Here is a 13655-nt window from a genome sequence, read left to right as displayed (position 1 = left end):
CCGGACTCGGGTGCCGCTGCCGCCGTGGCTCCTGTGTTGTGGGTGAGCTTGAACCGCCTTGTAGAGCTGGTGGCGGGCAGGGGCGGTTTGGCTGAGAGCGTCCTGACGAAGCCGTGCTAGAAGAGCAGGCTGCCGCCTCAGAAAGTTCGAAGAAGAGGAGGTCTTCCGTGCACAGCGATATAGCCTTGAACGTAGAACGGCAGCTCGTGGAAGGCGATTAAACTCCTCACCGGTCTGATTCCAGAGCATGGGCTGAAACTATGTCCTTCTCTCGTGTCGAAAATCCTTGTTTTCTGCTCTTTCTGTTTGTCTTCCAAGCAATATTTATCCTGATACTCTACCGAGGTGGACCTTCCAACTTGTTTCGTGGGTTTTTAGACTCGCATCAGGTTCTGGATTACTCAAAAACTCACGATGTGTATACAAACCTCAGCTTGTTTACCCAAGCTCCTAATGAAGAAGCCATGCCGTACTGCTCAGCGCAGTCACCAATATTTGGTGGGTATGAACCGGTAGTTTGAAATAACTGCTTTGGTATGTGATAACAGTGAACACTTTGTAAGTTGTATATTTTTCAAACTTTTCCACTTTAAAAGTGGTATACTGAGGTAATACTTACACTGCCAAAACTTTCTTAATTAACTCATTTTTATTGGTTATACAAGGAAAAGTATTTTCCTGCTCTAAAAACTTGCTGTATTAAGGATTTGGCTACATAGAGATTGTAGAACAAGAGTGAAAACAGTGCATGATGATAATACCAAGTTAGTATCTTGGTTTTTTCCCTTGGCAGTCCTGTGTAAAACGTGCCGATGACTGTGCTTTGGTAAATGCATAATTTTGATCTCTGACATGCTCTAACTGCTGGGTTCTTTGTCTCAGCCTTATGTCAAGCCTGTGGTTCAATATAAATAGATTAACTGATTAAGTTGGCGTTAAATATCACTTGTATGAGAATGTAGCTTGATACCTTGCTCTTCATAGTGATTTTTTTGGCCTATGATTGGTATGCATCCTTTGGTCATAGAAGTCTCCTTTAGACTTAAAGGGTCTGGTCACAGGTTAATTTGTATTTACACTAGGAGCAAATTAGAGCTGATCCTAGAGGCAGCTATTGCACTACTAAGAGTTGAGAAACTTTAAGTCAGTACAAAGCCAACTATAAAGCAAGTTTATTGGCAGTAAAGTGGTGCATCTCCAGTAATAGTGATCGGTTCCACTCAGCCAGCCAAGAATGGGTGAGTTCTGTAAGCATGCACTTACAGCTGGTTTGGGGATGCCTGTGTAGTAAGTTACGCTTGTCTGTTTTTTCCGTACTGCACAGTTTTCTGCATATCTAAGTCTTGCATATAACTAGTCCAGGAGCACTACTTAGTAGTTACCTTGCTGTTCTAGGAAAGTTTCTCACCCCACTTGGAGCACAGTAAGAATGGCAGACCTTTGTTCACAGGTGGAAATATTGTGGAAAGCTAGTGCTAGGTTACTGTTGTGTCAAGTTGCTTACTTTGGTTAGAGGACTTTGTTGGGATGTGTTGGATGAGCCTTTTTAGACTGCAATCTTCATAATGATGCTTGTTCTTTTTGGGAAGTTTTCTTCCTTTCCCTGTTGCTGAAGTTAAATGAAATACATGCAGTATGTACGATGAAATCGTGTGGTAACTTTTGAGTGTATGCTTCAGCATTTGCCTTGGAAGCAGGTCAACTCAGTAAATAGTGAAATACTAATAGTACAGAGCCTTTTTGCATAGGTGCCAATTGTAATGGTGTTAGTGCAGTCTCTGTTCATCACTAGCTACAGCCCATCAGTTCTTTTGGGAAGGTACAATTCTGTGTTTCAGACTTAATTGTTTTATTTGAAAAAGCGCAGCAGAAATGTGCCTGCACCCTCCTTGTCTCCACTAATGACAAGCATCTGCTGTCCTGAAAAGAGTCAAATGAGAAAGCTTTGGTCTTAAAAAAAAAACAAAACCCAAACAAAAACAACAAAAACAACCAAACAAAACTAGGTGGAATTCTGTGCAGCTTGCCTGCAAACCATCGTATAAGCAAGAGTAGTGACATATATGGAGGAGGCAGATGCAGAGTAATACTACACTAATCAATGCTCTTAGAGCTGTGAAATCTTTTTAAGACCTCTTCTTCTGCCCATCCCTGAGAGTGCTGAGAACAGAGGGCATTGGCCTGCATGCGGTATTTCAGAGCTAAAATGAAAACATAATGTTAGTTGTGGAGAGAAACAAACAGTAGGCTTACTGGGAGAAAAAAAAAACATGGCAAAGTAATTGTGGAAGTTTTGCTGCATAACAAATTATAGTTGAGCATATGAAGCATTGTTGCTGTGAAACACAAATTGTGGCACTTCAGGACGTGGTTTAGTGGGCTTGGTGGTGTTGGGTTGATGGTTGGACTTGATGATCTTAAAGATCTTTTCCAACCTTAATGATTCTGTGATTCTGTGATTTGGAGCATTGATACAGATTCAGCTTAAGAAAAATGACCGCTCTGCTACAACTTAACTTTTACTTGGTGATATGTCCCTTTAAATACAAGAATAAATTATTCCTTCTGTTATCACTATATGCCAGCCTGTTCTGGGTGGTTTTTGTGGTGTGTGGTGGTTTTGGGGGGGGGGGGGGGGTGGTTTTTTTTTTTTACTAGAGAAATGGGTGCTACTCTGCAAGGTAGTTGCCCTTTGTTTTGTATGTGATGGGCATATATGAATAGATACATAATAGATACATAAATACTTTATAAATATCTTAATTGGTTGTTATCATCTTCTCTCATGGGACTGATCTCTCTTGGAAGTGTTATATCAGCAAGAACGATGCCTTTTAATATTAATTTCATAAGCTCCATTAAAATGAGATTTCACATCAATTCTTGAGGACTCCAGTCTCCAATTCAGAGCTGGTAATAAGTCAGTGTCCACTCCAAAGCGTGTTAAGGTAACTGGAAAAATGCCAAATGGCTTAAATGGGTTCTGCATCAGGGCTTTTATGAAGTGCAGCACTTCTTCCACTTATGAGTGTAAGATCAGCTTGCAGCTCATCTGTCTCTTTTTTTTCCTAGCTGTGGAGCAAGAACTAAAGTGTAATTGCTAAACATTTCTGCCTTGGAGGAACTAGACTCTGGCTGACTAATGTTACTTTTTTAATGCGTAGTGGTATCCATTGAACCTTTTGTGACTAACAACTTGAAAAGTATTGTACTAGATAATCAGCGTCTTCATTATTGCTGTGAATAAATTACTCAAGTTACCTTAAAGGTTAAAGTTTCTACACAAATAACCAGTTGCTTGTTTTCTCCTCCTTTGTTTTTGGAATAAGCAAAGTGTTTATATGCTAGAGTTGTGCTTATTCAAACTTAATGAAGTAGTATTTAAATTCAGAATCTGACTTTCTCAAATTACACACAAGATGTGTTGTTTCAGTTCATCTTTTCCTCTTACCAGGAAGAAGCTTGATGCTAGAAGTTTTGTGTTTTTTTTTTGGTTTTGGGTTTTTTTGTTTCGTTTTGTTTTAAAGCAGTACCTTACTTCATGCATGGTATGTGCTGAACAAGGTGGTTTGGCCCTTGAGGACTTTAGTTGAAAGTTCTGTCTGTAACTCTGCTGCTTTAAATATGCTCATGCCATGTAAAAAAATTTTTCCAAGCCTTTCTTACAGTATATTCCTCCCTTTCACTCCCATCTGTCATAACCTTTTCATAAATGTGACCATCTGTTCTGGTAATGAGCATCTAATGGATGCTCTCCTACTAGAGTTTCTTCTCTTGGATTTAAAAAGTAAAAAGGTGGTAAAGCTGAGATTTATTTTCAGCTGCAGTTGAGGCAGCCTTGTTTCTGTCGTTAGAAGCTGGTGCTTAAATTAAGCTGCTTTCTTTTTCTTTTATTCAAACAGTGGTAGAATTATACAGATATGACTGTTAATGTACTGTGTGCTGCTGCACTTTCCCAGTGAGGTATTCATGCTACTGTTCCATTTGTTTAGCTTGTGCAAGTTCTGCTTATTCTGGTTGAACTCAGTAATTATAGCTGCTAACTCTAAACGTGTAGCAAGGAGTTTAGAAGTCATGTAGTTTCTTTCTTAAGATGGGATAGGCCTGGTCAAAATCAGTAGATCCCCTGATAGTCATATGTGTTGCCTAGGAAGTAAAGCAAGCAGAGAATATGGTGTCATTGGCGCCAGTCAATAATACAGACAGGGAATTGTGAGTTTTAACTCTACATGCTTAGAGTTTCATATTCATTGAACACCGTCCATGTGATGGTACAGGCACAGAAAGTGCTTAGGAACCAGATTACGGAGAAATTGCTTGGACAGTCAGGATGTTGATTCTGTACCTTGTCTGAACTGGGATCCTGTGCTTTCTAGCATGTCTCAGTTGTGTTTTTCCTCCTTTTCCAAAGATGCGCTTTAGTGGTGTTACTCTTCCCTATTTGGTGCAGCCCGCAGCTGCTCTGTTCACATCTGGGATTTAACTGGATTACAGTTTATTAGCCTTTCATTAGTCAGGCAGGAAGGAGACCTGAGACCCCAAATTTAGCTTGTAGCCAAGGAACATAGGGCAGCCAGAAGTTTGGGGGATGTAAATCACAGACTATTTTTTTCTGTGTTTCCTTGGCATGTATGAGATTGAGTTTCTGAGCTGAGTTGTTTGAGGTATGGAGCCAGGCAGCTTGGGAGAACAAGACATCTTGAAAAACCTGAAGAATGTAGATATTGCCCTCATGAATCATGTGCTTGGGTATGGAATGAGACAACAGGAGTGAAACTATTGCCCATTATCTTACTCATGCCCTTATGTCCAAATTTAGATTTGAATTTTTTTAATTTAAGGATTATTGCTGCAGAATCTTTGCAATACAAAGAGTCCCGACTGATTATAGAAAACAAAACCTTGCCTTTGTGGGAGAACAAAAGGGATTAATTCCCTTTCTTATATTTTTCTTGAAGCAGTGGTCTGTAGTTGAAATCCAGTCTGAATATAACACTTCTTTAGCAAGATCCAGTTGTCATCAAATCAGTGGTTAGTGATGCTTTAGTTAAAAGATCTGATAATCACGGAGTTCATAAACCTAAAAAGCAACATAAACTACAGGTTAAAAACAATGTTGGACTGAAATGTGGTGGTCTTAAAGGCAGAAAAGGAAACTGTCTGCTTAGAAGTAGGTAATAATTTCATAAAATCTTAACTGTATATGTGACCTAGATTCAGGGGCCCACAGCATGATTCCCCAAGGAATTACTTACTCTTCTGTTTCAGGTACAAAGGTATGGCAATGTACTCCAGGTTCCTACTGAGGGTAAAACGCAGTCAAAATCAAATTCCCCCTGCATTTTAGATACTATGGGGAGGACTGAAAAGTGATACTTAAGAGTCAGCTATTGCAAGATCTTGCTGACAAGCAAAATGCAGGTGTTCCTTTTAAAAACAAACAAAAAACAACCAACAAAACCAAACCATGAAGTGGGATTCACAGTGGTAGACCTTTTTGACAGTGTGAGGAATGGGATCAGTGGCTGTTCAGACAGACCTGCAGGAGATGCCATTATGTGTGTTCCTTGAGGAAGAAAAGGAGACACTTGCTGAGTACCAGTTTGCCCAGCAGAAATGTGAGGTATACCAGCTTCCAAATACGGGCAAACTATTTCCCAGTTCGGAATGGACTGCTTGAATCTTACGCTACATTTAGTCCCTAAGACTTGTTAGTGCTCAAAAAACCCCCACAAGCCCAAAAACCAGTAGAGGGATGTTTTTTTCCTTCTGTGTCAGTTAAACAGGATGTGGGTGAACACAGGCTCTTTTTTTTTTTTTCCTCGTTAGAATTGTAGCAGTGACTTGAATGTAGGATGGGCTGGAAGAAGAATCTTCTGGACTCACCTGCTTAAATATTTAATTAGACCTATGATACACCCATACCTTTCCCTGCTGAAATGAAAGCTGCTAAACACCAGGCCTAAATATTTTCTCTTTCTCTCTCAGGCTTCATTATCAGAAGTTTTTTGAGAGAAGATTTATTTCAGTGGTTTAAGAGGGAGTCTGACTTACAAGACACTGAAAACTTGCTTAAGACAGCCATAGCATTAACTATGAGCTTGGAAGGAACAAAAAAATTTCACTTAGACCTATTTAAAAAACAAAAACAAGCAGACAAAAAACCCCCAAAAATTTGCCTCACAGTCTTCTGGTGCAAAAAAAAAAAATTGTCCTTGGGTAGCATGGCCTGCAGAGAATTGTTGTTCCTACTTAAAACTGTCTTTTGACAGTGTCAGCTTTTAGTTGTGGTTTAGGTGAAGTTCATTTAAGTAATAGATTTTAATCTTGTTCTGCATTTGTGCATTTTCTTAGAAGTTGACAGTGGTTGGAAACCATTAAGACACATCGATTTGTGTATAAATACAGCTAGTATTCACTGTTCTGCTAGTTCTGGAACTGTTTCTCACTACCCAGAAGGACAGGCATTTAAATAATTGTAGAATTTTTTATTCATATTGTAACAATATGAGACTTGTGTTAAAATGGTGATTGACACTTTATTTTGATTCTTTCTTACTTGTGACTTGTCAAGCTTTTTCCATTTGAAGAATGGAAGGATTCATATAAAAATGCAGTGTTTTTTTTAATTAGGTAAAAACTGTTGAACATATCCAGTATGTTTTGTATTTAAAATGGAGGTTCTGGGTAAAGGAACTACCATGTGTAGTGTCTTTTGCTACCCTGCACCTGTTCCTGAAACTGTAACATATCTCTTCTTCCTTCCATCGGCTTCTCCCAAAATTTTGAAGTACTGCCTGCTTATCACAGTGTATATAATTAAATAATATAGCAAATACAGCCCTTGTGGCATGTGATTATAACATCAAATTGAAACTTTTTTTTAACATAAACCTAACATTTCCTAAAGCGTTTGTATTCGTCCAGGCTTTAAACTATTTCTCCCCCATCCTGGTGAATATCCCTTTGGACATCTTTGTCCTTGAATCTCCTCAGAAAGAGGCTTAGAGACTTTTTCCATAGGGGCAGCAAAAGCAGATATGTCTATTCATCTTGATTCATTTTCAATGCTATTCTTACAGTGAATACATTTATTGAAAGATCCCATCTAAGCAGCATGAGGTTTGCTTGTGTAGTAGGGAGCCAATACCAGGAAAAAGCAAGCTGTGCAGGAGCCTGGTGAGACTTGCCGGCTGTGCTGGGACTTGGGATGCGTCTGGCAGGTAGCCAGCCATCCTGGTGCTGAGCCTGGCACCCTTCGGTGTGGAGCCGTGGGGAGGTGATCAGCAGGCAATAGTGGAATTCATCATGTGGGTGCATCTGCATGGCGCTGTTCACTGTTGTGGGAGGACTGGTGTCTTAAACAGTAAGCATATTCAAATCTATCCGATTAGCTACATCAAGGTTGAGAAACACTGCTGATCTTACTCTTTTTTTTTTCTTTTTTCTGTCTCTCCTTACAGTTGGTCCACTAACCATCACCTTCAGGGTGCTCCCTAGTGAAAGAATGATCATCAAAAAAAATCCTTTTGTTCAGTCTGGTGGACGCTACAGGCCACCTCACTGCCTGGCCCGCTACAAGTCAGCCATCCTTGTAGCCTACAGGAACCAGGAGAAGTACCTTCACCATCTTCTCTACTATATTCACCCTTTCTTGCAGCGCCAGCAGCTCAGTTACAGCATCTACTTGATTCAGCAGGTAAATCTAAATCAAATGTGCCTGGTGGTGTAGCTGAGCTTCCCAGCTAAGGGTTAGGTTCTGAGCAAGAAATGTGAATCTTCTAATGAGGAAGTACTGCTTTATGCATGGCTTGAGGGGAGGTCAGTTATATGCTGTCCCATCACTGTGGATGCTAATGATTGAAATATCATGCCACCTGTCAAGATTTTCATTTCTGCTATTGATAGGTTCTGCTTTTTTTTTTTCCTTCTAGAGGGATAAAGTTGCCATTAAGTGGTAACTTGTATTTTCAGCTGTTCAAGAGTTGAATATGGTTTGTCTGTAGCTTGTCAGTGTGGCTACTGAGCAACACTGTTGAGACTTAAATGCTAAGATGAACTTGGGTATTTTTAGTCTGTATCAAATAAAAACATCTGGCTTGACCCTGCTGTGGGGCAGCCTATGCAGGTCAAACAGCCATTTTTAACTGACATGGACTGATGTTGCAAAAGATTGGTGGTGAGAGCGCAAGTTTTGGATTCACTAATTAAAACTGATAGTTGATTGGGAGGGGGAAGCAGCTTTTTTTTGTTTGACCAAGATCTCTTTTTCTTATTTCTAAGCTTTAATAAGCAGTAGTCAGGGCAAAAGTGTTGGTGTGCAGATGTGCACCTTAGGATTGACTTACTGGTCTCCTAAAAGTCAGCCTTCTTCAGGTGCCTATGGTGTATAGTCCCTGACACAGCAAAGCTTACAATTGTTGAGAATATTGTGAAGAGGATGGGTGAAATTTTCAGAGTCTGGGGCATGAAATTTGCAGCCAATATTGATTTATTCCAGTGTCATTCAAGGCTTTTTTACAAACATAAATGTTGAGTTACTGTCTTTGTTGTTTTGGTGAAGAAATGTAGGTTTTCTTTTCCAGGTGGGGAATGGTACATTTAACAGAGCAAAGCTGCTTAATGTTGGTGTCCGGGAGGCCCTGAAGGATGAAGACTGGGACTGCCTTCTCCTGCATGATGTTGACCTAGTACCTGAGAATGATTACAATCTCTATGTTTGTGATGAATACTATCCCAAGCATATGGCTAGTGCCATGGATAAGTTTCAGTACACGTAAGTGCCTCCATTTGCTTTGGAAGTATGTATCCTAATTGGTTCACATTCTGCATAGAATGTATGAATGGGGACAGTGAAAGATAGAACCTTTAAGAGGTTTTCTGTTTGTTAGTGTTGCAGTAGTGATTTCCCCAGAAAAGGGTATTCTTGACCTAAGCATGTGATCTTGAACAGTTCCTTGCCTGCAGTTACCTGTTTCACCATTAGCTCAGCTTGGCAAATGACTGGCAGATTTCTGTTTGCCTTTCCTTCCAGAGTAAGAGTGGGAGTTGCTGGCTGTGTGGAAGATGTGTGATAGTATGCAGATATTTTGAACTGACCCAAGATGTGAATTTCAAAACCCGCTTTACTTTGGTCTACTGGGAGGGAAGGTGGAGGGGAATGGAACAGGGTAGGGGTTACACTGGTTTTGCTATTTTGGGGTTTGGCATTGTAAGGACAGCATCTGTAAAGTGTGTGATTAATATATGTGTGACTTGGATCACATTATTAGTTGGTGGAGGACTGGTATTAGCCTTCAATATTGATGCTTTTTTTCCTTTCTCTTTTAGTCTGCCATATAAGTCCTTTTTTGGGGGTGTATCTGCTCTGACTCCAGAACATTACATGAAGATGAATGGGTTTCCCAACACATACTGGGGCAGTGGTGGTGAAAATGACGACATTGCTACAAGGTACTAATGCACAGGATGGATAGGCTTAAAATAGAACGAAGCTGGCTAGTGAGGCATCTAGCATTACCCCAAGAAAGGAACTAAGATGATGCTCCTTTAACATGTTCACAGTGTCATTATAATCCAAAATGCTGTTGGCATTGGGAACGGTTAATGTCAGAAGATGCTCAGAATCTGTGAATCCAGTCATTGTGTGCTGGGAGGACAAAGCTTTCCTCAGACTCTGGAGGGCAGAATGTTACTTCACATCCTTGTGCTTTAAGTTGCTCTGGAGTGCGTCCAGGGGGTTATAGCCACCAGTAGTTGACAGGTGACTCCATTGACATTAACAGCACCAAGGGAAGGAAGGAAACTGCAAGCTTGATGAATAAAAAAAGCCAAGAAGATACTTACTTATTAAGTCCCAGACAGTTGGGAATTTAAGTTAAGTGTGTCCAGGTTGCTCCAAGTTTTATCTAATCACCAATACTTGGAATTAAGGAACACAAGGAATTCTAACTTCTGTCTTTAGTACCGGGTGATGGAGAAGCCTGTGTACTGTTGTGAGTCAGTGACAGCAAGATCTGGTGCTTTTTCTTGTAATTCAGTTGCCATGGCAGCAGCATGCTATAGAAGTGAATACAATGAGTTTAGTTCCAGGTACTCTGCCTAATCTGAATTCTTCAAGTACAAAAGTCATGGCTGTAGCTTCTTTATTCAGCTCTGTAGTTGCACAGTGCACCTTCATCATCCTGCACTGAGGCAAGCTCACAGGGATTTTATAAAACTAAACTGACAATAAAGGCCTTGTGTTTTTTTTGGTCTTGCACAGTGTGACAAGTTACACAATTTTGGTGGAATGTTCTGTTCGAGGACTGTAGGAGTTTTTACAAAGCAGTATTCTTCTGGGAATTGAAAGTCAGATTTTCTAACATAGAATTCTTCCTTCTCCTTTCAGAGAAAGCTAACTAAAAGGTGGTATGAATGTTTAGAAATTCAGCATTTACTAAAGGAATGGAATGCCATGAAAATAGATCTTTACATCAAACACTACAATGCTGGGTCTATTCAGCTGTTCTTAGTACAGCTTAGGCATCCTAATGTGATTTTCAGTACTGGTGGTAAAGAGTCATGCCAGTTACGCATAGGAGTGCACTTCCTTACAGAAATCTCTTAAGGCAAGTAGGTTATGTAGATCACAAAATAGCCCTTTTGTGAAGGGAGGTAAACCATGTGTTGTTTCTCTAAAAACTTATACTAATGATTAGCAATGTTCTGGCCCATATTTACATGGAGACCATGGACAGTGCCTGTTAATGATTTATTCACATACTGAATTCTCAACCTGCAGAAGTTAGGGATGAGCTGTCTGTTTTTGAATGGCCAGCTTGATGTACCTACTGGGATTTGGATTTTAGGAGGTTCTGAAGCATCTCTTACCCTGTAGTGACAAAATTAATTAGTATTTGAAATTGGACATTGAAATGTCAAAAATATGTGTAAATTTTTTTTCTGGGATACTGCTAATTAAAGCAGACTGCAGTACTCTAGAATATTAGTCTTAGCAGATACCAGGATCTACCTTTTATTAGAAGAAAACACTACTCTGATTGGAACCACATATGTGTTAACATTATAAACTACAGGAAAGTCTGCTGAGTTCTCCTTAACAGTAAATGAATGTATTAACTAACTGTTTCATATTATGGTTTTAGTTTAATCTTGCAATGCAAAAACTGTAACAGCAAAGCTAGTCTGTGTTCTTGCTTTTTCTTGTCTTTTTTGATTGAATAAGCTTATGTTCAGAGAACAAGAAGCCTTGTCTAAAACTCAATCTAAAATAATTGTATGTCATACTGTCAGTGAGGTGTTGCCATCATTTGATGGCTCTAGACTAACAAATATTTTCAGTTCTGCAGCCTCTTTCAGCTTTATAACATTCCTGCTTCAGTGCAGCTTGCTGCTTTACCAGATCACAACGGAAGGCAACCAAATGTTGCAAACATGCCAGCTGGATAACCTCAAGTGATAAAACGTTCATTCTTAGATTCACAGGAATTTTCTCTGTTGAGAGCTGCCCTGTGACAAGGGAGGTTTGCTAGCCCTAGTGCTATTACAGGCACTTGTTATTGGTAAACAAAGATAGATGCCATCAGCAGTGGGTTTGCTTGAAAGTAAGTCACCCAAAATGCTGGGTTTAGGAGCTCTGTTCTGGAATTCTGAGCCTTCTGTTCGCTTTTTTTCTTATCTAACTGTCCTGCAGCTAAACAGCTCACATTTGTTTGTCTGGTGGCTGTATTTATCATTAATCTTTTATGAAGCGCCATTCATTCAGATGGCCTGATTAAAGAGGAGAGAGAGGCTTAATCTGGATCTGAAAATCAGGACTGGCTTCCTTTCAGAAACTGCAAGTTTGGGCTTTTCGTTGTTTTTTGTTGGTTTTTTTTAAGTTTGAGTGATGGGCCTCTAAGTGGCAAAAGCTCTGCTCTTACAAGGAAGTGAAAATAATGCTCAATTGTCAGATTCATGGGAATGCTCTGCATGCTGTTATTCATTCCCTGCTTGCTATAATCCTCTTTGTACCCTTGTTGAAGTGCTCTAGCCCAAGCCTGGTTAGAACCTGTGTGAGAAAATCATGGGGCACTGTGGTGTTACTCTTGTTCCCTTCAGCTTCTGCATTTTGCTTTGCTTGCATTAACACTGAACATCATCTTTGACCTAGAACTTTCCTGTAACTAAGCCTAGAAATGGCATCTTTATGCATAAGCAAACATTTTGTTTGTTGTTTTAAAGGATTCAGTTAGCAGGAATGAAAATAGTCCGGACATCACCTCACCTTGGACGCTACAAAGTGATGGACTACAATGAAGAGACAGAGACACAAGAGATGTGGAGAAGGTAACTGCTTGGGGTGGGACATGACAGCTAGGCAGCTACTCTTTGCCTTGTGGCAGGTTGACTGTTACCATTGTCTTCCTTAGAACAGGCAGTAAGTATACCTAATGCCACTACTTGTTTTCCTGCAGCTATTTATTTAAAGGCGGTTCCCAGTCAGTTTCAACTGAATCATTCTGCTTCTGCCTCAACAACAGGAAACTCGGAGAAACCCTTCAAATGTAAAGGACATGTGCTAGCTAGGAAGCTAACACATATCAGACTTAAGCATCAAATTATTTAGGGAATAAAACTTTACAAGGCAGGCAGTATTTTTTTTAAACAGGGAGAGTTCAGTTTGAAGAGGCACTTTGTTACAGCTTCCCTATAATAAGAACTCACTCTTCAATCTGTGTGGATTTACAGTGTGCCATAAAAAGGAAAGCAGCATTCTAGTTTGAAGACATGAAGAAGGTGCTATGAGAGACCTTAGCAAAGACCCAGTTTTACATAAAAGAGCTGGAGTGGGTGTTAGGTCAAGTGTGGTGGAGGCTTCTCATACTGACAGTGCAGGCTTCCCTCTATCATCTCAAAACTCAGGTCTCCATAACAACCCTGTCCTAAAACCTACCTCCAGCAGCCTGTGTATGTTGCTGCTGCAAGCATTCATGTGGCACTCCTACGTCTCCTAGCTGCTGCCAGTTTCTTTTGTGGATTGTAGTTACCACCACTGGTCTCCCTGGCTGATCAGGTTCTGGTCCAAATTGTCTTCCTTGTGTAGAATACTCAGCATGAACTTACTCTAATCTATTTAGTCTTATAAAATGCCTTTCTTCCCTGCTGGAAGTCTGTTTCTTCTGTCTAACTGCAGGTATTCTTCCTTCTTCAGGCCTACTTCTCGACACAACACCAGAAAAACATGGAAGGATGACGGAATGAATTCATTAGAGTTCACGCTCCTTTCCAGGACAAAGCATCCTCTTTATACCAACATCACTGTGGACATTGGATATGTTCCCCCATTTTCTTAAGGGAATGAAAAAAAAAAAAAGCAAAGTTTGGCCTCAGCATGGCAGCATGCCTGTGGACATTCAGCCTCTACCTCCTGTTGTGGTGTGGAGTCTGCATCACCTGAGACCAATCCTTCTATCTTTCACACATTTCACTTTTCTTCTGACTGTTTAAGATTTAGAAGAAAAGGCTTCAGGAATAGGGCATGATAGCTAATAATCAGGCTGTGGCTTACTGTAAAAATTGTCAAAGCACTGTAAAACTAACCACTGAGCCAGACCCCCCACCTAGCCCTCTGGTGATCAAGGTCTCTTTGACCTGACCCACGTTTTCCTGGA

At 40.2% G+C, this 13655-nt stretch overlaps 1 protein-coding gene across 1 annotated transcript; it reads left to right on the top strand.

The window, feature by feature from the left end:
• Positions 1 to 260: 260 nt before the first annotated feature.
• On the top strand, positions 261 to 13655 carry LOC309403487 (beta-1,4-galactosyltransferase 3-like; the record flags this gene model as incomplete). The annotated part of the gene is made up of 6 exons (XM_081997638.1): positions 261 to 498; positions 7464 to 7699; positions 8586 to 8776; positions 9331 to 9453; positions 12226 to 12330; positions 13196 to 13655. 6 exons carry the CDS (start codon positions 261 to 263, stop codon positions 13335 to 13337), a joined length of 1035 nt encoding a protein of 344 aa, XP_081853764.1. The 3' UTR covers positions 13338 to 13655.

Source organism: Phaethon aethereus (assembly GCF_964289735.1).
Source record: "Phaethon aethereus genome assembly, chromosome: 1".
In the NCBI taxonomy this organism is placed as follows: domain Eukaryota; kingdom Metazoa; phylum Chordata; class Aves; order Phaethontiformes; family Phaethontidae; genus Phaethon; species Phaethon aethereus.
The sequence above is the reverse complement of the archived record's forward strand: the minus strand, read 5'-3'. Positions and strand labels throughout refer to the sequence as shown.